The sequence below is a fragment of the Mustelus asterias genome, unplaced genomic scaffold (genome assembly GCF_964213995.1).
Source record: "Mustelus asterias unplaced genomic scaffold, sMusAst1.hap1.1 HAP1_SCAFFOLD_608, whole genome shotgun sequence".
NCBI lineage: Eukaryota > Metazoa > Chordata > Chondrichthyes > Carcharhiniformes > Triakidae > Mustelus > Mustelus asterias.
Genome location: NW_027590558.1, coordinates 227,923 through 255,551, shown reverse-complemented (window position 1 = coordinate 255,551; position 27,629 = coordinate 227,923). Strand labels below are relative to the sequence as shown.

At 46.7% G+C, this 27,629-nt stretch overlaps 1 protein-coding gene across 1 annotated transcript in view; it reads left to right on the top strand.

Moving 5' to 3' along the window:
* Nucleotides 1-202: 202 nt before the first annotated feature.
* Nucleotides 203-27,629, top strand: part of LOC144487134 (NACHT, LRR and PYD domains-containing protein 3-like) — a 44,955-nt gene continuing 17,528 nt past the window's right edge. The window contains exons 1-6 of the mRNA XM_078205192.1: nt 203-215; nt 1,080-1,251; nt 1,355-1,420; nt 5,708-7,445; nt 12,137-12,223; nt 19,981-20,151. Coding sequence (XP_078061318.1) covers nt 1,146-1,251; nt 1,355-1,420; nt 5,708-7,445; nt 12,137-12,223; nt 19,981-20,151 — 2,168 coding nt within the window. The 5' untranslated portion in view covers nt 203-215; nt 1,080-1,145. The remainder of the gene's footprint in view (nt 216-1,079; nt 1,252-1,354; nt 1,421-5,707; nt 7,446-12,136; nt 12,224-19,980; nt 20,152-27,629) is intronic.

Here is a 27,629-nt window from a genome sequence, read left to right as displayed (position 1 = left end):
GCCGTTCAGCCCCTCGAGTCTGCCCCGCTCTTTAATCACATGATTTGATTGTAGCCTCCAATCTGCAGACTGCCTATCCACGATACCCATAACTCCTTGCTGACCAAGACGCCATCCACCTCTCTGTTCCTACCACCGTTTCAGGAAGAGCGTTTCAAAAACGCACTACCCTTTCGGAGAAAAAACACATTGCCACATCTCATCAGGATTTCCTGGTAAATCACAGCGTGATTTAAGTGCGTGGGAAAAGTGCATCATGTTGTCAATCAGTAATCGAATGTCATAGAATCAGAGAAACCCCACAGTGCAGAAAGAGGCCATCTGGCCCATCGAGTCTGCACCGACCACAATCCCACCCAGGCCCTACCCCCATATCCCTAAACATTTACCTTCTAATCCCTCTAACCTCCGCATCTCAGGACACTAAGGGGCAATTTTAGCATAGCCAATCAACCTAACCCGCACATCTTTAGACTGTGGGAGGAAAGCGGAGCACCTGGAGGAAACCCACGCAGACACAGGAAGAATGTGCAAACTCCACACAGACAGTGTCCCAAGCCGGGAATCGAACCCAGGTCCTTGGAGCTGTGAAGCAGCAGTGCTAACCACTGTGCTACCGTGCTGCCCGGGAATCGAACCCAGGTCCCTGGGGGCTGTGAAGCAGCAGTGCTAACCACTGTGCTACCGTGCCGCCCGGGAATCGAACCCAGGTCCTTGGGGCTGTGAAGCAGCAGTGCTAACCACTGTGCTACCGTGCCGCCCCATCATGTTGGACACTGAAGGACAGACAGCTAATCACATGTAAATATATCAGATTCTCAGTGATTCCTCACACGAGTTGAAATGTGTTTTTGATTTCCAGTTCAGTTGATTCACATTTGTTTATTGTTAGTGATTGGAACGAGATTTCAAGAGAATTTTCAGTCCATGTTTATTATGGATCAGGACCCGGCCCAGTGACTGATTTCTGAGCTGAAAACAACTGGGAAATCCCATCACTGAGCAGATCCTTTCCATCTCATTCTCAGTGTTTATCTTTCACTCTGCGTCTCATTATTCTTCATCACTATTCTTCATAGAAAGTCACTGAGCTCGTGGATAAGGGAAACCGGGCGGACAGTTCCAAACTTCTCCTCAATCTGGTGATGGAAAAAGGATCTCGGGCTCGAAGGGTGATGTGGGAATCCTTTGTGAGAATGCGTCACGGAGTCCCAAAGCTGGATAAAATACTGAAAGAAACACAGGAGCTTGGTACGGTAAAATCACAGTGAATTCAATTTCCCATTTAAACACTGTCGATATCACTGTAATATTACACTGAGCTGGTTTCATGGAAGTTTATTTATTTAAACAGGTGCTGATTCGTTTGATTATATCAACATCGCACATGGTTTATCTGAATTACCCACTAACCTGAAAGGTAAGAGAGGAAATGGAGATTATAAACTATTTCACTTCTGAGAATCTGAATGATTGGTTGGAGCCTTTGTTTAAGAGATTGTGAAAATCTGGGATACTGGAAATTGGGTAGAGCATGATTCGGTTTTGTCATTAATGCTCGACCATACATAGCTTCAAATTACAATTCAGATGATCTGTCGTTTTTTTTCTAAAAATGTGTGACCATTGCATCTTTTCACTTAACCTAGCTGTTAATTGCTATTACTTCTGAAGTCTTATAGACACCTGTCCGAAACCCGGTACCGTGTGAATTCAGTACAGAGCTCCTGCGTGCCTGGGTGTTCTAACAGAAAACAAAGAGTGGGGTAAATGGTTGTTTTGGTTGGCGATCGGTGACGAGTGGTGTGCCTCAGGGATCAGTGTTGGGACCGCAATTGTTTATGATTTACACAGATGAGTTGGAGACCAAGTGTAGTGTGTCAAAATTAGCAGATGACACTAAGATGAGTGGCAGAGCAAAGTGTGCAGAGGACGCTGAAAGTCTACAAAGGGATATAGATAGTCTGAGTGGGCGAGAGTCTGGCAGATGGAGTGCAATGTTGGTAAATGTGAGGTCATCCATTTTGGTACGAGCAACAGCAAAATGGACTATTACTTAAATGGCAAAAAATTGCAGCATGCGGCTGTGCAGAGAGACCTGGGTGTCCTTGTGCAAGAATCACAAGGTGTTTGTAGGTGTAGCAGGGAATTAAGAAGGCAAATGGAATTTTGTCCTTCATTGATAGACGGATGGAGTTTAAAAACAGCGAGGTTATGTTGCAGCTGTATAAGGTGCTGGTGAGGCCACACCTGGAGTACTGTGCACAGTTTTGGTTTCCTTATTGAGAAAGGATATACTGGCACTGGAGGGGGTGCAGAGGAGATTTGCTCGGTTGATTCCGGAGTTGAGAGGGTTGGCTTTTGAGGAGAGACTGAGTGGACTGTGAAGATACGTATTGGAATTCAGAATAATGAGGGGAATCTTATAGACACATATAAGATTATGAAGGGAATAGATAAGATAGAAGCAGGGAAGTTGTTTCCACTGGCAGGTGAAATTAGAACTAGGGGGCATGGCCTCAAAATAAGAGGGAGCAGATTTAGGACTGAGTTGAGGCGGAACTTCTTCAACCAAAGTGTTGTGAATCTGTGGAATTCCCTGCCGAGTGAAGCAGTTGAGGCTACCTCATTAAGTGTTTTTAAAGCAAGGATAGCTACATTTTTGAACAGTAAAGGAATTAAGTGTTATGGTGAGCAGGTGGGTAAGTGGAGCTGAGTCCACAAAAAAATCAGCCATGATCGTATTGAATGGTAGAGCAGGCTTGAGGGGCCAGATGGCCTATTCCTGCCCCTAGTTCTTATGTTCTGGGTTCACAGTAAAGAGTCGGGTCTTGAGCCAGATGTAAAGGGTTCGCTGCACCTGAGAAATCATTCCTACCGTAAACATATCAAATTAGTGAGTAGCAAAATCCCAGATGGCCCATCAAGCCAAACCCGGGCCACCAGGGCTCAGTGTTCAGAAGCGGAGATGTCCATTGATGACTGTGCAATGTTCCAGAACATTCATGACTCCTCAGATACTGAAGCAATTCCTGTCCAAATGCAGCAAGTTCTGGACAAAATCTAGGCTTGATCTGACAAGGTTGCATGTAAATTTCACACCACACACGTACCAAGCTATAATTATCTCCAACAAGAGTGGATTCAATCATCGCCCCTTGACAATCGGTGGCATCACTGTTTGCTGTATCCCGCACTATCAACAACCTGAGGGTTACCATTGACCAGAAACTGAACTGGACTCGATATATAAATAGTGTGACGACAAGAACAGGTCAGATGCTCAGAATTCTACAGCGTGAAAGTCATCTCTTACTCCCTGTAAACTTTCCACCATCCACAAGGCACAAGTCAGAAGTCTGATGGAATTCTCTGCCCTCACCTGGGTAAGTGCAGCTCAACGACACGCGTGGAATTCCTCACATACCAGTTTAAAGTAGACTGTTTGATTAATACCCGCCCACAAAACTTATCCCCTCCACCACCGACGAAAAATGGCAGCAGTGTTTACCATCTACAAGATGCACTGCCGAACACAGCAAGGCTGCTGAGATAGCACTTTCCAAACTCATGGCTGCTGCCATCCAGAAGATCAAGGGCAGCAGTCACAGGGGCACACCACTGTTTTCCACCAAGTCACTCACCACCCTGACTTGGAAATATCTCTGTCCGTTCAAAAACAAAGAACAAAGTAAAGTCCAGCACAGGAACAGGCATCTTTGGCACTCCAGGCCTGCGCAAACCATGATGCCTGCCTAAACTGAAACCGTCTGCACACACAGAGTCCGTACCCTTCCATTCCCATCCTATTCATGTATTCGTCTAGTTAACCCCTTAAATGCTGCTGTCGTACCTGTCCCCGCCACCTCCCCAGACAGCACGTCCCAGACATTCACCATCCTCTGTGTAAAAGAAACTTGTCTCACACATCTGCTCTAAACTTCTCCCCACGCACCTTAAACCTCTGTTCCCGAGTACTTGACTTGAAACACTATAAAAGGGGAAGGTTATTTTTGTTTTGAGTTCTCTGTCTAAAGGCAGGTTATATCTCCACCACGGGCAGGGCAACGAGCGAGGTCCTGAATTCACCTTGGAACAGGGATCAATCGTCAGGCTGTTGTTATAACATAAACCACATCAAGCGTCCACCCAACTGATCCAAACGGCTCTGCAATAACTCGCTTAATGTGGTAACAGCCCTGATAGAATAGCAGAACTTTCCATGTTCAAAACTGTTGCTTTTCCAATGCACACAATATGACAGAGAACCTACTGAAGTTTACGCACAGTAACAGTGAGACTCCTGAACAATTACAGTCTCTCCCGCTCCTACGCAGTGTCTAATATCCCACTTAGCATTTCTGCAGCAGATTGGGAGCTCTGACCAGTTCACAAACTATGTGGACTGCTATATAATCAAGATCTACCAATGAGATGTCTATAATACGGGCAGGGTGGAAAGTATTAACCATCAGAGTTAAAACATCACCTTTGTAAAATCAATGGGGGCGATTCTCCCAGGTCGCTGTGCTGCTTTGGTACTGCAGCAGACCAGGAGACTGGTGCAGAGCCGTTTCACAGGCTCCCCGCTGGGGGCCATAGCCTGCCTGCGTCTCCGGCAGCTGGATTTCAGGCACTGACAGCTCCGTGCCAGAGATCCGCGCGGAGCTGTATAAATTATTACAATGCGCATTTGAACCTGCTTAAAAGTCATTAGCGGGCCCAGCACTGAGATTTCCGGGCCCACGAGCCTCTCGCCCCGCCACCCCCTCACGTCAGGAGTGGTTCACTCCAACGGGGTTTTGTACAACTTCCCATTTGCAGGGAGCTGGCGACCAGACCCCGCTGGAGTGAAGGGGATGTCATCGAGGCCCCCATGGGGTTGGAGGTGGCTGGGGTACCCTGGGCATTGCCAGCCTGGGCCCCTGGCACTTCCAAAGGGGCAAAGTGCTAATGTCCAGGACACCTTGGCACTGCCTACTGGGCATTGAGCAGTGCCAAGAGTACAGGGCCTAATGGGGATCGGGCCTGTGGGGGTGGGGAGTCCCGCTTCCACTCTGCATTCGGGCTGAGTGACGGAGGGAGGGAGGACAGCGATTGGGGCTGGCCATCAGGGTGGGGGGGAGGAGATCAGCCTTCTGGGGGGGGTGGGGGGGGTGTCAAGATTCCGGCGGGGTCAGTCCGTTGGGGTGGGGGGGAGGGGGCGTTGGGACTGTGGAGGACGGGGAGGGGAGGGGGCGTTGGGACTCTGTAGGAGGGGGAGAAGTGCTGGCCGCCAGCATTGTGGGGCCACTATGCATGCGCCGATCTCTGCACTGACAGATCATCGCACGCACAGTGGCCGCTCAGCGCGATGCTGCCGGCCCCTCCAGCCGGATTCACGCTCCTGCAATCTGCTCTGCAGAGATTGTGGGAGATTCATTTTGAAACTCCCGCTGAAAAGTCCAGCGTGATTTACTCCAGTTTTTACACAAATTCGACACCGAGATTCCTTTTCGGGAGAATCGCCCCCAACATGTGATAGAAATATTGGAATTAAGTGGCGACCTGAAACTTTAAGTGGAAATTAATCATTGTCAAATGAGGTTTTCAATAATTCAATTTTATATCCTACTCAAACCTTGACTGACACTGTAAAATAAATCTCTCAAATCAGCAAAGACAGTGTCTTAATGCAACTAACATTTTCCCTCTGTTCTAATTGAAGATCTCCAACAGAAACACAAGGAGACACTCCGGGTACAAACTGAAACACTGAGAGTGAACACTATCCTCATAAAGGAGAAGGTTAAGATTTTCCAGCTGGTTGATCGATACGCTGAGCTAACGGTTATTTCTACTGTTCGAGATCGGACACTTGTCGAACATGAACTGCTGGCAAGAGGCCGAGACCATGAAGAATGGAGAGAGAAACATCTCCGGAAAGAACTGGAAAAAATCCGAACTGATCAATTGTTTCAGAGCAGCTTTTCCCAGAGAAAATCCAAATCTGGGAATTCAGCAGCAGTGAGTGGAGTGCCGGGAATTGGAAAAACAACAATGGTACAAAAGATTGTTTATGACTGGGCCACTGGGAAAATATACCCACACTTTCAATTTATTTTCAGTTTTAAATTCCGGGATTTGAACACTATTAACTGTAGAATAAACCTGAGGAATCTGATATTGGATCAGTATCCTTACTTTGGGAATATTCTGGGAGAGCTCTGGAAGAACCCAGAGGGATTGCTGTTTATATTCGATGGTTTGGATGAATTCAAGGACAGTATTGATTTTGCTGATAATCGGAGAAATACAGAACCTCAGTCCATGTGCACAGATCCTGAATGCTGGTGTGAAGTGTCTGACATTGTGTACAGTTTAATACAGCACAAGCTGCTCCCTGGATGTTCAGTGTTAGTGACCAGCCGCCCCACTGCATTACATTTATTGGAAAAGGCTGAGATCAGTGTCTGGGCTGAAATCCTGGGATTTGTTGGTGATGAACGGAAGGAATATTTCAACAAGTTTTTTGAAGATCAGATGGTGGCAGCAGCTGTCTTCAAACACGTGGAGGAGAACGAGATCCTGTACACCATGTGTTACAACCCTTCCTACTGCTGGATCCTCGGTCTGTCACTGGGTCCCTTCTTTACACAAAGAGACAGGAAACAGCAGCAAGTTCCCAAGACCATCACCCAACTATATTCCTACTATATTTACAACATTCTGAAAAACCATGGCCGAGAGATTGAAAACCCCCGTGATGTGTTACTGAAGCTTGGTGAGATGGCCTACACAGGAGTCTCCAAGAAGAAGATTGTGTTTAGAAATGGAGATTTGATTGAGTACAATCTACAATCTTCCCAGTTCCTGTCTGGGTTCCTGATGGAACTTTTGGAGAGAGATGAATCTGCCCAGAGTGTGGTTTACACATTCCCACACCTCACCATCCAAGAGTTTGTAGCTGCACTCACACAATTCCTGACTCCAGATCCTGGGGAGATCGGGAAACTCCTCAGTGAAGCCCACAGCGAGGAAGATGGGCGATTTGAGATATTTCTCCGTTTTGTTGCTGGTCTGTCCTCCCCACAGTCAGCTCGACCCCTGGTGGAGTTTCTGGGTCCATTTCTTCATCAAACAACCTGCCGAGTGATTGACTGGGTGAAGGAGAAGGTTGAAGGGCAGATTGGAGACACAGAGACTGAAACTGGGAAGAGGAAGCTCCTGAACACATTCCACTACCTGTTTGAGACTCAGAATAAAGCACTGGCTCGGAACACAGTGGGATCTGTGGAAACACTTACATTTAGCGGATTGCGACTGACCCCGATTGACTGTGCGGTCCTGTCTCATGTCATTGGACTCTGTGACGCAACAAAACACCTCGATCTAGGGCAATGCAACATTCAGTGTGAAGGGCTCCAGCGGCTGGGACCCGTTCTGCACAAGTGTCAGGAGTTGAGGTAACTGTTTGGTCTCAGAGCGGATATTTTCATTGTTGAGAAGCCATTTCCTTTGTTCTAATAAAACAGAGGCATGTTCATTCGAGGACATCAAGAGAGAAACAATGTCCAATGGTCACAAAGTGTGGGAGAATGGCACAAAGTAATAATGCTCATTTGAGAGCAGATGCAGATATGATGGGCCGATTGGCCTCCTTCTGAACCTGTAATAAATCTAGATTCTCTGATAAAACTACATCGTTTCAAGAAGGCAGATTCTCCTGGAATAGGCGTGGGCAATAAATGTTGGCATAACCAGCGATGCCCACGTTCCTTGAATGAATAAAAACATTATTGGGATGAATTTTAAATAATTAGAGCTGTAAAGGCCTCCCTCCAAAATCTGAAAAAGGATCATTCCCTCTCCCAACAGAAACCATCTGATTCTGTACGATGCGATACAGAAATTAGTTTGTCTTGTTCGGTACAGCTTACAGTTTGTGTTTAATTATGATCAGGATTATTTTACTGCGCTCTCCCTGTGTTATGTATTACAGTCGGTGTGTGTTATATTGGGACAATGTCCCTTTATAAGTCACGTGATCACTGGTGACATCATCAGTTCGGGTTGCTTTCTGAATGCCTGCGTTGCGCTGCCTCTACTGGCAGCCTCTGTGAACTCCGTCTTGCTTCTTGGATTAACTGGTTGTAACTGAAACTCAGAGCTTCTATCATTCATTGTGGGCCTCTGAATAGAAGCAACCATTTCTTTAAACCTCTATAACTCTTACAACGTCAGAAACCTTAAATTAAAATGTAGGGACAGTTTAAATTGAAACCAAAAACCCGCAGGCGGGCAGCTTTGTTTAACATGAAGTGAAATTAAAGTTTTGGCCCTTTCTGAGCTCACAAGCACAGAAACACAAATTAAACTTAAACTCATGAATTACTGCGTAATGCCCACAAACACAAGTTATTACATAACAGTGAAGCCCAAGATGCTGTTTTCTTTATTAATTGCTACCTACACTTGCCCTGCCAATGGCAATGATCGATGCACATATGTGTTCAGTCCCTCTGATCCTGCAATCCGTTAACAATTCTACCGATTATTTTATATTGCTTCCTCATGTGCATGTTTCCTGAAAGTATCGCCTCACCCGTCTCTGCATTGAACTTAATCTGCCACCTATCTGTACACTCCACCATAGTCTGTTTTTCAGTCCCAAGCTCTTCTCCTCACAGTTTACAATGCCTCAAACTGTTCTGTGATCAACAAACTTTGAAATTTTCCTCGAGACTGCAAACCATAGAAACCCTACAGTGCAGGAAGAGGCCATTCGGCCCATCGAGTCTGCACCGACCACAATCCCACCCAGGCCCTACCCCCATATCCCTACATGTTTTACCCTCTAATCCCTGTAACCTACACATCTCAGGACACTAAGGAGCAATTTTAGCATGGCCAATCAACCTAACCCGCACATCTTTAGACTGGGAGGAAACCGGAGCACCCGGAGGAAACCCACACAGACACGAGGAGAATGTGCAAACTCCACACACACAGTGACCCAAGCCGGGAATCGAACCCAGGTCCCTGGAGCTGTGAAGCAGCAGTGCTAACCACTGTGCTACCGTGCCGCCCAAACACCCAAATCATTCATATATATCTGGAAAAAGCAAGGATCCCAATACCAACCGCTAGGGTTCTCCATTACCGACATCCTCCAGCCTTGAAAATATCCATTACTCTTTGTTCATCCAATTTTGTATCCACGTTGCTACTTTCCCATTTATTTTATGAGCTTATGCCACAAGTCTGTTGTGTCACTGCATCTGATGATTTTTGAATATCCATGTGCACCACATCAACAGCAGAACCATCATTGACCCTTTCTGTTGCTTCCTCCAATTCACAGCAATATAAAGCCAGTCGAAAACGGCATTTTCTTTACCAACCAATGAATTTAGTTTCCTCTGTGTCGCTATTAGATTCACCATTTCCCTTTTGAACTCAGCGTGGGCCGGCTCAGAGTAGCTGAATGATCAACTGACCCTCCAACCCTCAGCTAAGTTTAACACTACTGCTCCAGGCTGGAGCCGCAGACTTGACTAAATTGGATTGACCCAGTCTTTTCGGTTGTGGTTACTGCCTCCTGGCCCTCTCTTCATCCACTCCAACAAACTGAGATAGCTGGGAATTAAACCTGTATCAACTGCTTGGAAAGCAACTATGCTCGCTATGATATCACCATCATTGCATTTAGGGACTCCTGTGGTGTAGGTGCACCCACTGTGCTGTGAGAAAGACAGTTCCAGGATTTTGACCCGGTCACTGAAGGAACGGTGATATATTTCCAAGTCAGGATGGTGTGTATCTTGGAAGGGAACTTCCAGGTGATGATGTTTCCATTCATCTGCTGCCCTTGTCCTTCCAGGGATAGAAATCACAGACTGGGCAGTGCTGTGTAACGAGCCATGGTGAGTTGTTGCACTGCATCTTGTAGATGGTCCAACAACCATAACTAACTTCCTTTGTGCTGGTATTACTCTATTTGGCAGTTAGTTTTCATAGAAAGAAATCATAGGAACCCTACAGTGCAGAAAGAGGCCACTCGGCCCATCGAGTCTGCACTGACCACAGTCCCACCAAGGCCCTACCTCCATATCCCGACATATTTACCCACTAATCCCTCTAATCTACGCATCTCGGGACACTAAGGGGCAATTTTTTTAGCATAGCCAATCAAACTAACCCGCACATCTTTGGACTGTGGGAGGAAACCGGAGCACCCGGAGGAAACCCACGCAGACACGAGGAGAATGTGCAAACCCCACACAGACAGTGACCCAAGCCGGGAATCGAACCCAGGTCCTTGGAGCTGTGAAGCAGCAGTGCTAACCACTGTGCTACCGTGCTGCCCATTTCTCATTTCCATTGACTTCAGTTTTTCTCTGGCTCCTTTTTGCTACATGTAGCCATATGCTGCCTTGATGTCAAGGGCAGACACTCTCCCCTCTCATCCTGAGTTCAGCTCTGTTGTCCGTGTTTGCATCAAGGCTGTAATGAGGTCGGGGACTGAGTGACCCTGAGTAAGCACAAGCTTCAAGTCAGATAGCAGGTCATTGCTAATTAAGTGTCACTTGTTAGTCTCGTTAGCTTTCCATTACTCTGCTGATGATCGAGAGTAGACTGATGGGGTGGTAAATGGACAGATTGGATTTGTTCTCTCCTTTTTGTGTACGGTCAGATCTGGACAATTTCCCACTATTTTGGGTAAACATCAGTGTTGTAGCTCTACTGGAACAGCTTGGCGAGGAACAGAGCAGCTTCTGGAGCAGTAATCTTCAGTACAGTTACTGGAATATTGTCAAGATCTGTGGTCTTTGCGGTATCCATTATCTTTAACTATTTCTTGACATCATGTGGGGTGAATGGAATGAGCTGATATCTGTGATGCTGGGGCCCTCTGGATGGTTCAGCCACTGAAGTTAGTTACTAATATTTGAACCATATCTTTTGCACTGATGTGCGAGTCTCCTCCGTCATGAGGATGGGATATTTGTGGAGCCTCCTCCTTCTGTTGTTTCATCGTCCACTATCATTCACAACTAAATGTGGCAGGACTGCAGAGCTTACATCTGAGCCGAGGAAACCAGAATTTCCTGAATGAGGAAACCTGCTGCTGGAAAATCTCAGTCAAACTGTCAGTGATATGAAACAGGGTTTTCGCATCATCCTTTTCCTATGTGAGGATCTACCGGGAAGAGGGAACTCCCGGTAATTCCCGGAGATAGAACACGAGCCAGACCTGCAGAAAATGTAGAGCCTGTTTACTGTGGAATGTAGTGGGAGACGCCCCTCCCCTATAAACTAATCAAACAGAAATATTTCAACTTTCTAATGGGAGAATAATCTTTCCTTGTTGTATCAAATCTAGGGGATGGATCTTAAAGCAACAGTTAGCACAGTTTCACACTTTAACTCGCCCTGAGATAGTATACAGATGATATAATGTCAATAGTTAAGCACAGGGAATCCCGAGCGATCCACTCTCACAGCTTTATCATTTAACCCTCAGTAAAATGTACAATTCTCATAAAATGCTGGATTTATGTAACAGCAGAAATGATTTGAATTTCTGGAATCTTAGCAGGGTCAGTGAGATTCAGGAGGGTAATTCTGATGATCAGCAAATGAGACCAGAATGTGGGACATGTATAAACGTTACTTGCTTGTTCACAGGATGTGGGCATCACCTCCTCTGGGGGCCATTAGCAGTGGGAAATAAATGCTGGTCCAGCCAGCGACACCCATATCCCATGGACAATTAAACAAAATATACATTTTGAGAGGTGTAAAAGTGGTTTCCCCAGTAGGCAAACCAGTGAGAGTGAATTGTTCATCATTTTTCAATGCTGACTATTGCCTTTTCCATTCAACAGAAAGGGTTTGATATTATCTAATTTAATATTGTCACATTTATTAGTGCCAAAGCATACCGTACATAGGGAAGGAAAGGAAAGAGTCCAGAATGCAGTGCTACAGTCACAGCTGGGGTGCAGAGAAAGATCAACTTGGACGAGATATAATATCGTAACTTGAATCAGGTCACCACTCGTGCTAAGTTTCTGACACAAAAATAGATCCAGCTATTTTTTCTGCTGAACATGAATCTGAATTTAATGTGTTTCTCACTTTCTCCATTTAGTCTGGGTGGCAATAAAGTGGGAGATTCAGGAGTGAAACTACTGTCTCCGGCTCTGAGGAATCCAGAATGTAAAATACGGAAACTGCGGTAAGTATCAGACTGTGTGAGATTGTGTTAATAATCAGTGGATGGTCTGACACTGTAAATTATTATCAGTGTCAGTAATTGTGTCCTTTAAAACCATTCCACATCATTCCTGTCAGTATTCGTGTTAAACACCACGGATTTACTCTGATTCCTGAAATCTTTCTCTCTCTGATCTCCAGTTTGGAGAGTAACAGCCTCAGATATTCTCACCTCTGCTCTCAGTACAAACCAGTCAGTGATGTGTCTGAACCTGAGTTACAATAAACTGCGAGATTCAGGAGTGAAAGAATTAACTAATCATTTATAATTATTCTCAAATCCATTCATGAGAATAAAAAAGATGGACAAAACAATTAAATGTTTATAGAGTTCCCAGATATGGCTGGTCGCATGTTCAGTTTAGTTTAATTTGTCATTCAGATTATAGATGTTTATGTCTGTCGGCTTCTCAGTTTGATTAAATATAGAAAACTGCTGTATATCGGTAAGGCAGATTACAAACTACATTGAATTCTGATGAGTTTTATCCCGAGGGATCCACTCTCAAATTTACGTTAAATGGAGCTTAAGGAGCATCTGAAAAGAGAATGCAGAGATGGAGGTGGGGAGGGTTATGAAGAGAATTCCAGAGCTCACAGCCCAGCAGTTCAAGGCACAGCTCAGCTGGCAATGGCAATAATCACAGTGCAGAATAATCTGAATGATGTCCCTATTAATAATGGACATTGCTTTTAAGAACACAAATAATGATACTAAATATACCATTGCTGTCAGTATTCGTGTTATTAAAAACACTGTCAGCTATTAGGAGACACAAAATAAGCTTGGGAGCAAAGTTGGGAGACCATGAAATAAAAGAGGCAAAGGCAGCCTGGATATGAAGTTATCTGAGTGACAGGAAACAGGCAGGAGAGGTGAACTGTACCTTTTCATTTATCGGAAGCTGACAGTGGCTTTCCCCAGCAACCAGTACTGTGTTACTACGATTAATTTTCTTTACATGTACTACCAAATGAGACTTGGGTTTATCTAAAGATGAGATGTGAAGCTCCAGCACATGGCCACCAGACCACAGAGCGGACGCAGCATATGATAGACCGAGCTCAATCACACCAAAACCAATGGATCAGATCAGAGATCTGCTGTCTTGCCATATCCAGTCATAAATAGTGTTAGACATGCCACAAAATGTTGGACATGCCGGTTACATTAGGCAACAAGGTGGCACAGTGGTCAGCACTGCTGCCTCACAGCGCCAGGGACCAGGGTTCAATTCCGGCCTTGGGTGACTTGATGTGTAGAGTTTGCACATTCTCCCAGTGTCTGTGTGGGTTTCCTCTGGGTACTCCAATTTTCTCCCACAGTCCAAAGATGTGCAGGTTCGGTTGATTGGCTATGCTAAGTTGTCCCTTGGTATCTCAGGGTGTGTAGGTTACGGGGATTAGTGGGCCATATATGTGGAGTTACAGAGATAGGGCCTGGATATGATATTCTTTCAAAGAATTGGTGAAGACTCGATGGGCCAAAGGGCCTCCTTCTACACTGTGGGAATTCTATGATTCTATAAACATGCCACAAGAATTCCATCATTACTGATGAGGGAACCCAGAGCATCAGTGCCATCTTCAGCCAGAAGTGCTGAGTAGAATGATTAATCTCGGCCTCCTCCTGAGGTCCCCAACATGACAGATGACCATTTGATTCACTGCATGTGAGGTAAAGAAATGACTGAAGGCACTGCATACTGCAAACTCTGTCAGCCTGGCTGTACCCCAGCAATGGTACTGAAGAATTGTGCTCCATAACTAGCCATTCCCCTAGCCAAGCTGTTCCAGTACAGCTACAACACTGGATCTAACGGACAATGTGGAAAAAAACAGGGCAAATCCAATCTGATGAATTGCTGCTCCATCAGTCTGCTCTTGAACATCAGAAAAGTGTCATCCTTCCAGTGCCTCATGAACATCACTGCAGGAGTTCCTCAGGGTGATGTCCAAATCCCAACCACCTTCAATTGCTTTATCAATGTCCTGCCTTCCATTATAATGTCAGAAGTGAGGATGCTCACTAATGATTGCACAATGCTCAGTACTGTTCACAATTCCTCAGAGACTGAAGCAGTCCATGTCCATAAACAGCAAGACCTGAACAAAACAGAAAATGCTGGAAAGGCTCAGCATGTCTGACAGCTTCTGTGGAGAGAGAACAGCTAACCCTTCGAATCTGGATGACTCGTCGACAGAGCGAGTGTCTTAAGGTCTGAAGAACGTTCAGGCTGAACCTGATAAATAGCAAGTAATGTTTCACTGCACAAATGCCAGGCAAGGACCATCTCCAACAGACGGGAATCTAACCATATTCCCTTTACATTGAATGGCAGCACCATCGCTGAATCCTCGACCATCAACATCCTGAGTGGTGGGGGCGCACTGGGACCATTGAACAGACACTGAACTGTAAACACTATGGCTCCAAGGGTAGATCACAGTCTGGGAATTCGGAGATGAGGAACTCGCCTCCTGTCTCCCAAATTTTTCCCACCATCTCCAAGACACAAGTCAGCAGTGTGATGGAATCCGCTCATCTTGCTGGATTGTCTGCAGCTTCAAAAACACTGAAGAAGCTCATCCATGGAAAAGGAGCCCACTGGATCAGCTGGCCATTCACCAAACTAAACATTGGCTGTCTCTACCACTGACGCACAGTGGCAGTATTTTACCACATACAAGGTGGAATGTAGCAGCTCACCAAGGTTCCTGAGCCAGCATCATCCAAACAGGCACTATCCATCACCGAGATGGCCAAGGATATCAGAAGGATGGGACACCAACCAGCTTCAGATTTCTTTCCAAACCACACACCATTCTGACTTGGAATATATTGCTTTTCCATCACTGATGCGGGATCATAATCCCGGATGTCCCTTCCTAGCGGTTTTGTACCAGATGCTCTGCAGAATTTAAGAAGATGGCTCACCACCTCCTTCTCAAGGGTAATTGGGGATGGGCTGCAAGTGTTGGCATTGCCAGTGATACCATCATCCCTTGAAAGAATTAATAAAGACAAGCGCTACCCACTGTAGAGGTGGGTAATTGTGCCTGTGTGTAACCCAAACACAGTCACGGAAGAGAGAAAAAACAGCTGCGACAGGACAAATAGTGTGACCATTGCACAGGCCAGAGGAATTCTAAAGATAGATCTGGTGGAACTATTTAATATACTCAGCGAGGGTCTCAAATGTCCTGGTGTTGTGCTGTGTTCCATACAACCTGGATCTAGAGTGGAGAAGCTTTGAACAAAGTGTGATGCAATACAATGTTGACCAGATGCTTCATGATGAAGAACCCCATGGACCACAGGCCAGGGACATGGGATATGTGTCAGGGAGGATGGAGATTCAGTAATGCAGACATGTTTTCCAAGAACCTTAACTCACACAGCCATTCAGTGTAATAAATCTTCACCATCTCCAGCACTGTTGCTGTTTCTGTGAATGTTTTATAATTTCCCTGGAGCCGTCACGACATGAAACAAAGGTATTGGAATTGTATTGACCTGATTCAGTGCTGTATTTCCCATCTCACATTCCCAGTGAACTGTTAAAGACCCAGTAATATGGTGAGGGATTTTTTTAGTGGTGCTCCATCTCTGAATTTACTCAAAATACAGACATAACAAAGTGACCAGTAATAACAAAGTATAATCCTGTGAAACCCAAGGAAGCAACCCCACCATGACAACCACCGCCATCCCCGCACTTTCCGCTGAGCTGCAGGCAGCATCTTACCTCTCTCCTCTCCTCTGGGAATTTCGATGACTGTGGCCTTTGTCCTCCGATTTCCTGAGTCCTGGAAGGATCCAGCCAACTGCGGGTCCTCTGCACAGATGCTGGAGTTGTCTCTGTCATCATAGCTTCGTGAGGTGCTTGTGTCACAGTCGGAGCAGAAGGGGACCCACTGCCCACACCAGAGGCATCCTGAGAGGAGCTCCCCAATACTGCAGGCAGCCGCTCCTCTATCCATTCAGGGCAAACTGGACCCTCTCTGCTCAGCTGGGGAGGTCCTGGCAGTTACTCCAGGCACATTTTCCCACCCCTCCCACAGCCCGTGTTCCACAGAGCTCATGGAGGTGGTGAGAACATGCAGGTTCATGTGTATTTCCTGTGGGTGATGGGCTGGATGTGACTCTCCATGAAGGTCACCAATCTCTCTGTGGAGGATGCTATTTGTGCTCATACCTGAGACATGGTAACACTGCTGGCCTGGATTGACTCCTCCATCCTTTGTGTATGGATACACACAGCCTTTGGAAACTCCACCAGATGTTAAAGTATCCTACGCTGCAGCTCCAGTATCTGCTGCATTGTTAAAGACTCCAGTCACATTTCATCTTCCTGAAGCTGACAATGACCTGTCCTCTCGAGAGTGTGAGTGAACTCAGCTATTGCTGCCTTCATCAGCTGCTCGGGTTTGTGTGTGCTCTCCTGTGCTGCCAGATTGTAACCCCTTTGCGAATCGTGAGAGACATTATCTGCTCTGGCGGACGTTATAGAGTATAATGTGACAATCCATCCTCTGACCCCTCCCCATCTTCAGAGCTGCACGCCTGTCTCCCGCTCACCGCAGCTGTTGATTTGTGAGAGAGTGAAGAATGTTAGAGGGTAATGCACATTCCAACATGTCCTGCAGACTGTTCCTAACCCAGAGCTCCATGTGACCAATGGAAGACACACAAGCACCAGGTTTTGGACTCAGCAGCAGAGCCTCTCCTGTGCCCATCCATTCACTCACTCACTCTCTCTCTGGATCCACAACCCATCTCACCATCAGCGATTGCCCACCCAGCCTCCAGGTCTCCCAGCTCCAGCACTGCATCTTCCATTGGCATAAGGATGACACAATCCAGACACTGTCACTCTTGGCTCCTTCTCTGACGCTGTGTGCTCTCTTCTACAAGCACATAAATTTCCATTGTTACTCACCCATCAAAGACACACACAAACCTGACGCTAATTCAGACTGCCCATCATGGGACCACCAGGATGGTCAGTCAGTGTCGGCAGTGCAGCAGCCATCTCTGACTGACTCTTTACTCCGAGAGCGGTTGGGGTGTGGAGTGGACTGCCTGCTGTCATAGTGAAGTCGGACACTTTAGGAGCTTTCAAGCGTTTATTGGATAGGCAGATGGAGCACACTAGAATGATAGGGAGTGGGATAGCTTGATCTTGGTTTTGGACAAAGCTCGGCACAACATCGTGGGCCAAAGGGTCTGTACTGTGTTGTACTGTTCTATGTCCTATGTTCCATGTAACCCTTCACAGAGAGGCTGACATGTTCCTGAAGATTGATGCTGCTGTCTGGACATTGCCAGTGTCTGGGTGGAGATGGTCTTTCCACAATTTCTCTTTCATCCTTATTCACATATCAGCCTGTAGGCTTAACGCTCACCTTGTCAGAACATATCAGATTATTCATCTTTTGCCTCATTGCAGCCACTGCTCAGACCCTTGGCAGTGTCTATCCAGACTTGCTTGGGTTGATGTGACAGGTCTCGTTCTCCAGTCCTGAGGGAACAGAACCTTCCTCCAAGCCGAAATAGCCTTGAGAATTTCCAGGGAAGTGTCAGCGAATTGGGTTTAATCTGCCTTCTGCCATTTCAGCCCTTTGTTCATTAACCAGGGCTCCCTCACTGCTCCCTTCAGAGCCTTTAAAAGTGCTGCTGGCTGCCTTTAAATCTGGTGCCAGCTCTGCCAGAATTGTGCTGTCCCCTGCAGCCAGTGGTTAAGCTCTGCAATGCACAGGGATTTGGGGGAAGGTGGGGGAATGCCACTTAGTGAATTGCTCATTCGGAGAGTCAGTGCAGACACGATGGGCCGAGTGGCCTCCTTCTGCTCTCTAACAATACTGTGATTCTGCCTGTGCTGCCTGAGTGGACGGATTTCCCGAACCTGTCAGACATTTACTGTGCCCGTTCTGGCTCTGTGTGGAGTTGGTTAGTTCAGTTGGTTCGGTGTCTCCAGCGTGATGTAGAATGACGCTGTTGTTGAGGGTTTGGTCCCCGTACTGGCCCTGGGGTTAATGGAGTCCCAACTCTTCCCATATCCCCACGTTTACTAAGTTGTATCCCTGAAGTGACATGTACCAAATTGTGTCTCTTTCTATTGGAGAGATTTCATTGAGGACTGTGGCTACTAACACTGTCCACACGGCAACATCACCAACTTCCAGTTGAAATATCGATAACATTTTCAACCACTGTCTCCACAGAATTCTTACGGAGCACAATGAGGCCATTTGGCCCATCGTGTCTGCACTAGCTCACCAAATTGACATTCGAAATTCGTGTCATTCTCCAGCCTTTTTGTCGTATCCATTTTCGTAGCTCATTGCCTATCTTCAAAAAATCATCTAATTCCTTTTTGACTGCTTCGTGCAGCCGACCTCCACCACACTTCCCGGCTGTGAATTCCAGACCCGAACCACTGGCAGTGTGAGAAAGGTTTCTGTCGCATCATCTTCAACCCCACCACACACTCCATTCCTGAGCCCCAGTTAGAATACTCACTGTCTCCATCTCCTGGTGTCCCTGTCTAACTGCACTCAGTTACCCCCTCACTGTCTCCATCTCCTGGTGTCTCTGTCTAACTGCACTCAGTTACCCCCCTCACTGTCTCCATCTCCTGGTGTCTCTGTCTAACTGCACTCAGTTATCCCCCTCACTGTCTCCATCTCCTGGTGTCTCTGTCTAACTGCACTCAGTTAGAATACTCACTGTCTCCATCTCCTGGTGTCCCTGTCTAACTGCACTCAGTTACCCCCCTCACTGTCTCCATCTCCTGGTGTCCCTGTCTAACTGCACTCAGTTACCCCCCTCACTGTCTCCATCTCCTGGTGTCCCTGTCTAACTGCACTCAGTTACCCTCCTCACTGTCTCCATCTCCTGGTGTCTCTGTCTAACTGCACTCAGTTACCCCCCTCACTGTCTCCATCTCCTGGTGTCCCTGTCTAACTGCACTCAGTTACCCCCCTCACTGTCTCCATCTCCTGGTGTCTCTGTCTAACTGCACTCAGTTACCCCCCTCACTGTCTCCATCTCCTGGTGTCTCTGTCTAACTGCACTCAGTTACCCCCCCTCACTGTCTCCATCTCCTGGTGTCCCTGTCTAACTGCACTCAGTTACCCCCCTCACTGTCTCCATCTCCTGGTGTCCCTGTCTAACTGCACTCAGTTACCCCCCTCACTGTCTCCATCTCCTGGTGTCCCTGTCTAACTGCACTCAGTTACCCCCCTCACTGTCTCCATCTCCTGGTGTCCCTGTCTAACTGCACTCAGTTACCCCCCTCACTGTCTCCATCTCCTGGTGTCTCTGTCTAACTGCACTCAGTTACCCCCCTCACTGTCTCCATCTCCTGGTGTCTCTGTCTAACTGCACTCAGTTACCCCCCTCACTGTCTCCATCTCCTGGTGTCTCTGTCTAACTGCACTCAGTTACCCCCCTCACTTTCTCCATCTCCTGGTGTCTCTGTCTAACTGCACTCAGTTAGAATACTCACTGTCTCCATCTCCTGGTGTCTCTGTCTAACTGCACTCAGTTACCCCCCTCACTGTCTCCATCTCCTGGTGTTTCTGTCTGACTGCACTCAGTTAGAATACTCATTGAATGTCCCGCGCTGTACATTATTATTGTTAATGATCTTATTCTTAAAAACACTGTGGATTTACCCTGATTCCTGTTATTTTTTTCTCTCTGATCTCCAGTCTCCGTGGTAACAATCTCACCGATTCTTGTGCCGAGGACCTGGCCTCTGCTCTCAGTACAAACCGCTCACTGATAGATCTGAATCTGGGTGCCAATAAACTGGGAGATTCAGGAGTGAAACTGCTGTCTGTGGCTCTGAGGAATCCGGACTGTAAAATACAGAAACTGGAGTAAGTAGCAGACTGTGTGAGATTGTGTTTATAATAACTGAATATTCAACAATATAATTTCACCACTGGTATTTGGATAAAAAACACTGCCCATTACGATTGGCGTCAGTTATGAATAAGGAAAACTGCTTTTCCTCTGATTCCTGTTGCTTCTCTCTCTGATCTCTGAGCAATGGGATGTCAGTCCCACAGATCCTTATGTTGAGGGAGTGGGGGAATAATGTTATGGTTCACCCTCTGAGGTCCAGTCATTGGCAACTGCAAACTGTATTGAATTTCTACCTTCGGGTGTGCTGACTCTCAGAATCCCCAACCTGATCCAGTCACATGACTTCATATTATAAGATCCGACAGCTTTGACAAATCAACAGAAAAGGCAATGAGGGACAATTCGCCTGGGAGCAAAGGTCGGCAGTCACAAATCTGATAGGTTTGTGGTCACAGCACAGCTGAAGTAACGTATATAGTTTTGGTCACCTTATGAACGTATTTTATAAACATTTGAGAAAATGTTGGCTTGAGTCTTTCATGGCATGCCAGGCTTATCTTATGAAAAAATATAGAAATTATTCGTTCGATACTCACTGCAATTGGGACGAACCACGGCTGATCATGGTCGGCAGGGTGGTAGAGCTGTTAGCACTGCTGACTCAGAGCGCCAGAGACCCGTGTCAATTCCGGCCTTGGGTGACAGATTGTGTGGAGTTTGCATGTACTCTCCGTGTCTGCGCAGGTTTCCTTCAGTTACCTCCCACATGCCAAAGATGTGCACGCTAGTTTGAGCGGCGATGGTAAATTGACACTTAATGTCAGGGGGATTTGCAGAGTTAATATGTAGGGTTACTGTTATAGGGCCTGGGCGGGATTGTTGTTAGTGAAGGATTGATGGGCCGAATGGCCCACAGCTTGTCTGGGCTTGCAGAATCTCACTGGCTGTCCTGTCTGGAGACAATACACATCTCTTTAACCTGTGCTTAATGCTCCCTCCACTCACACTGTTTGTACCTTTAAGACTTGATGATCTGTAAAGACTGCATTCCAGTCATTATTCTGTAAATTGAGTTTGTGTCTCTGTATGCCCTGTTTGTGAGCATTTCTACACTCCACCTGACGAAGGGGCAGCGCTCCGAAAGCTAGTGGCATTTGCTGCCAAATAAACCTGTTGGACTTTAACCTGGTGCTGTTAAACTTCTGACTGTTCCTAACCCAGAGCTCCATGTGACCAATGATGAACACACAAGCTCCAAGTTATGGACTCAGCAGCAGAATCTCTCCTGTGCCCATCCACTCACTCACTCTCTCTGGATCCACAGCCCATCTCACCATCAGCGATTGCCCACCCAGCCTCCAGGTCTCCCAGCTCCAGCACTGCATCTTCCATTGGCATAAGGATGACACAATCCAGACACTGTCACTCTTGGCTCCTTCTCTGACGCTCTGTGCCCTCTTCTAAAAGCACATAAATTTCCATTGTTACTCACCCATCAAAGACACACACAAGCCTATGATGCTGCCAGACTGCCCATCATGGGACCACCAGGATGGGCACTCAGTGTCGGCAGTGCAGCAGTCATCTCTGACTGACCGGAACCCTTCACAGAGAGGCTGACATGTTCCTGAAGATTGATGCTGCTGTCTGGACATTGCCAGTGTCTGGGTGGAGATGTTCTTTCCACCATTCCTCTTTCATCCTTATTCACATATCAGCCTGTAAGTTTAACGCTCTCCTTGTCAGAACATATCAGGTTATTGATCCTTTGCCTCACTGCAGCCACGTGCTGCCTGCTCAGGCCCTCGGCAGTTTCTATCCAGACTTGCTTGGGTTGATGTGACAGGTCTCCTCCTCCACTCCTGAGGGAACAGAGCCTCCCTCCAAACCGATATAGCCTTGAGAATTTCCAGCGAAGTGTCAGCGAATTGGGTTGAATCTGCCTTCTGCCATTACAGGCCTTTGTTCATTAACCAGGGCTCCCTCACTGCTCCCTTCAGAGCCTTTAAAAGTGCTGCTGGCTGCCTTTAAATCTGGTGCCAGCTCTGCCAGAATGGGGTCTTCCCCTGCAGCCAGTGGTTAAGCTCTGGAATGCACAGGGTTTTGGGGGAAGGTGGGGGGATGACACTTAGTGAGTTGCTCATTCGGAGAGTCAGTGCAGACACAATGGGCCGAATGGCCTCCTCCTGCTCTGTAACAATTCTGTGATTCTGCCTGTGCTGCCTGAGTGGACGGATTTCCAGAACCTGTCAGATATTAATGTGCCTGTTTGGTTATATGTGGAGTTGGTTAGTTCATTTGGTTTGGTGTTTAGAGTGTGATGTAGAATGATGCTAAATCTGAGGGTTTGGTCCTCTTACCGGCTGTGGGGTTCATGGAATCCCATCTCCTCCCATTGCCGCACGTTTATTAAATTGTATCCCTGAAGCTTCATGTAACAAATTGTCTCTCTCTATTGGAGAGAAACACAAAGAACAAAGAAAATTACAGCACAGGAACAGGCCCTTCGGCCCTCCAAGACTGCACCGACCATGCTGCCTGACTTAACTAATACCCCCTACCCTTCCGGGGACCATATCCCTCTATTCCCATCCTATTCATGTACTTGTCAAGACGCCCCTTAAACGTCACCACCATATCTGCTTCTACTACCTCCCCCGGCAGCGAGTTCCAGGCGCCCACTATTCTGTGTAAAAAATCTGCCTCGTACATCTCCTTTAAACCTTGCCCCTCGCACCTTAAACCTGTGCCCCCCTAGCAATTGACTCTTCTACCCTGTGAAAAAGCTTCCGACTATCCACTCTGTCCATGCCTCTCATAATCTTGTCGACCTATATCAGGTCTCCCCTCAACCTCCGTCGCTCCAGTGAGAACAAACCAAGTTTCTCCAACCTCTCCTCATAGCTAATGCCCTCCATACCAGGCAACATCCTGGTCAATCTTTTCTGTACCCTCTCCAAAGCCTCCACATCCTTCTGGTAGTGTGGCGACCAGAATTGAACACTATATTCTAAGTGCGGCCGAACGAAGGTTCTATAAAGCTGCAACTTGACTTGCCAATTTTTAAACTCAATGCCCCGGCCGATGAAGGCAAGCATGCCGTGTGCCTTCTTGACTACCTTCTCCACCTGCATTGCCACTTTCAGTGATCTGTGGACCTGTACACCCAGATCCCTCTGCCTATCAGTGTTAACATTTTATTGAGGACTGTGGCAACTAACACTGTCCACACGGCAACATCACCAACTTCCAGTTGAAATATCGATACATTTCCAACCACCATCTTCACAGAATTCTTACGGAGCACAATGCGGCCATTTGGCCCATCGTGTCTGTACCAGCTCACCAAATTAGCATTAGGAATTTGAGTCATTCTCCAGCGTTTTTCTCGTATCCTCGCTCATTCTTTATATTCAAAAAATCATCTAATTCCTTTTTGACTGCTTCGATGCAGCCGACCTCCACCACACTTCCCGGCTGTGAATTCCAAACCCGAACCACTGGCAGTGTGAGAGAGGTTTCTGTCGCATCATCTTCAACCCCACCACACACTCCATTCCTGAGCCACTGACCATCCCATGTCCCTCCCTGTGACTCAGGGTAAGGACATGGGAATCCTGTGCTCTTCCCTTTCACCATCGTCCTTTTTGTCGTTTAATCAGTCTGGCACTTCCATTTTGTTCTTTCCTTGTCACCCGCCCATCCCCAGCTCCCTGTCACTTAAAAGAATTTAATTCACCGCTATTTCCAATTTCTAAGTTTCGCGAATTGAACTGAAACTAAATCTGTTTCTATCTTCACAGATATTGCCTGACCTGATGAGAGTCTCCAACATATTTATTCATATTTCAGATTTACAGCATCAATAGAATTTTGCCTCCTGTATGAACTGCGGTTGTGTTTCTTGAATGTCCCGCGCTGTACATTATTATTTTTAATCATCTTATTCTTAAAAACGCTGTGGATTTACCCTGATTCCTGTTATTTTTCTCTCTCTGATCTCCAGTCTGAAAGATAACGCTCTCACTGATTCTTGTGCCGAGGACCTGGCCTCTGCTCTCAGTACAAACCGCTCACTGATAGATCTGAATCTGGGTGCCAATAACCTGGGAGATTCAGGAGTGAAACTGCTGTCTGTGGCTCTGAGGAATCCGGAATGTAAAATGCAGAAACTGGAGTAAGTAGCAGACTGTGTGAGATTGTGTTTATAATAACTGAATATTCAACAATATAATTTCACCACTGGTATTTGTATAAAAAACACTGCCCATTACTATTGGCGTCAGTTATGAATAAGGAAAACTGCTTTTCCTCTGACTCCTGTTGCTTCTCTCTCTGATCCCTGAGCAATGGGATGTCAGTCGAACAGTACAGCACAGAACAGGCCCTTCGGCCCACGATGTTGTGCCGAGCTTTATCTGAAATCAAGATCAAGCTATCCCACTCCCTATCATCCTGGTGTGCTCCATGTGCCTATCCAATAACCGCTTAAATGTTCCTAAATTGTCTGACTCCACTATCACTGCAGGCAGTCCATTCCACACCCCAACCACTCTCTGCGTAAAGAACCTACCTCTGATATCCTTCCTGTATCTCCCACCACGAACCCTATAGTTATGCCCCCTTGTAATAGCTCCATCCACCCGAGGAAATAGTCTTTGAACGTTCACTCTATCTATCCCCTTCATCATTTTATAAACCTCTATTAAGTCTCCCCTCAGCCTCCTCCGCTCCAGAGAGAACAGCCCTAGCTCCCTCAACCTTTCCTCATAAGACCTACCCTCCAAACCAGGCAGCATCCTGGTAAATCTCCCCTGCACTCTTTCCAGCGCTTCCACATCCTTCTCATAGTGAGGTGACCAGAACTGCACACAATATTCCAAATGCGGTCTCACCAAGGTCCTGTACAGTTGCAGCATAACCCCATGGCTCTTAAACTCCAACACCCTGTTAATAAAAGCTAACACACTATAGGCCTTCTTCACAGCTCTATCCACTTGAGTGGCAACCTTTAGAGATCTGTGGATATGGACCCCAAGATCTCTCTGTTCCTCCACAGTCTTCAGAACCCTACCTTTGAACCTGTAATCCACATTTAAATTAGTCCTACCAAAATGAATCACCTCACATTTATCAGGGTTAAATTCCATTTGCCATTTTTCAGCCCAGCTTTGCATCCTATCTATGTCTCTTTGCAGCCGACAACAGCCCTCCACCTCATCCACTACTCCACCAATCTTGGTGTCATCAGCAAATTTACTGATCCACCCTTCAGCCCCCTCCTCTAAGTCATTAATAAAAATCACAAAGAGCAGAGGACCAAGCACAGATCCCTGCGGCACTCCGCTAGCAACCTGCCTCCAATCCGAAAATTTTCCATCCACCACCACCCTCTGTCTTCGATCAGACAGCCAGTTACCTATCCAATCGGCCAACTTTCCCTCTATCCCACACCTCCTCACTTTCATCATAAGCCGACCATAGGGGACCTTATCAAACGCCTTACTAAAATCCATGTATATGACATCAACTGCCCTACCTTCATCAACACATAAGAACATAAGAAATAGGAGCAGGAGTAGGCCATCTGGTCCTTCGAGCCTGCCCCGCCATTCAACAAGATCATGGCTGATCTGAAGCGAATCAGTTCCACTTACCCGCCTGCTCCCCATATCCCCTAATTCCCTTATCGATCAGAAAACTATCTACCCGTGATTTAAACATATTCAACGAGGAAACCTCCACCACTTCAATGGGCAGAGAATTCCAGAGATTCACTACCCTCTGAGAGAAGAAGTTCCCCCTCAACTCTGTTCTGAACCGGCCCCCCCCCCCTTATTTTGAGGCTGTGTCCTCTAGTTCTGGTTTCCCTTCTAAGTGGAAAGAATCTCTCCACCTCTACCCTATCCAGCCCCTTCATTATCTTATATGTCTCTATAAAATCACCCCTCATCCTTCTAAACTCCAACGAGTACAGACCCAATCTGTTTAATCTCTCCTCATAAGCCACACCCTTCATCTCCGGTATCAACCTGGTGAACCTTCTCTGCACTCCCTCCAAGGCCAATATATCCTTTCGCAAATAAGGGGACCAAAACTGCACACAGTACTCCAGTTGCGGCCTCACCAGTGCCTTGTACAGTTGCAGCAAGACCTCCCTGCTTTTATATTCTATCCCCCTCGCGATAAAGGTAACACACTTAGTTACCTCCTCAAAAAATTCTATCAAATTTGTGAGGCACGACTTGCCCTTCACGAATCCGTGCTGACTATCCCGGATTAATCCGCATCTTTCTAAATGGTCATAAATCCCATCCCTAAGGACCTTTTCCATCAATTTACCAACCACCGAAGTATGACTAACCGGTCTATAATTACCAGGGTCATTTCTATTCCCTTTCTTAAACAGAGGAACAACATTCGCCACTCTCTAGTCCTCTGGCACCATCCCCGTGGACAGTGAGGACCCAAAGATCAAAGCCAAAGGCTCTGCAATCTCATCCCTTGCCTCCCAAAGAATCCTAGGATATATTTCATCAGGCCCAGGGGACTTATCGACCTTCAGTTTATTCAAAACTGCCAATACATCCTCCCTCCGAACAACTATTTCCTCCAGCCTATTAGCCTGTAACACCTTCTCTTCCTCAAAAACATGGCCCCTCTCTTTGGTGAACACTGAAGAAAAGTATTCATTTATCACCTCGCCTATCTCTACTGACTCCATACACAAGTTCCCACTACTGTCCTTGACCGGCCCTAACCTCACCTTGGTCATTCTTTTATTCCTCACATAAGAGTAAAAAGCCTTGGGGTTTTCCTTGATACGACCCGCCAAGGACTTCTCGTGTCCCCTCCTAGCTCTCCTAAGCCCCTTTTTCAGCTCATTCCTTGCTAACTTGTAACCCTCAATCGAGCCATCTGAACCTTGTTTCCTCATCCCTACATAAGCTTCCCTCTTCCTTTTCACAAGACATTCCACCTCTTTCGTGAACCATGGTTCCCTCACTCGGCCATTTCCTCCCTGCCTGACAGGGACATACCTGTCAAGGACACCCAGTATTTGTTCCTTGAAAAAGTTCCACTTTTCATTAGTTCCTTTCTCTGACAGTTTCTGTTCCCAACTTATGCCCCCTAATTCTTGCCTCATCGCTTCATAATTACCTCTCCCCCAATTGTAAACCTTGCCCTGCCGTACGGCCCTATCCCTCTCCATTGCAATAACAAAAGACACCGAATTGTGGTCACTATCTCCAAAGTGCTCTCCCACAACCAAATCTAACACTTGGCCCGGTTCATTTCCCAGTACCAAATCCAATGTGGCCTCACCTCTTGTCGGCCTATTCACACATTGTGTCAGGAAACCCTCCTGCACACACTGCACAAAAACTGCCCCATCCGAACTATTTGACCTACAAAGGTTTCAATCAATATTTGGAAAGTTAAAGTCCCCCATGACAACTACCCTGTGACCCCCACACATATCCATAAT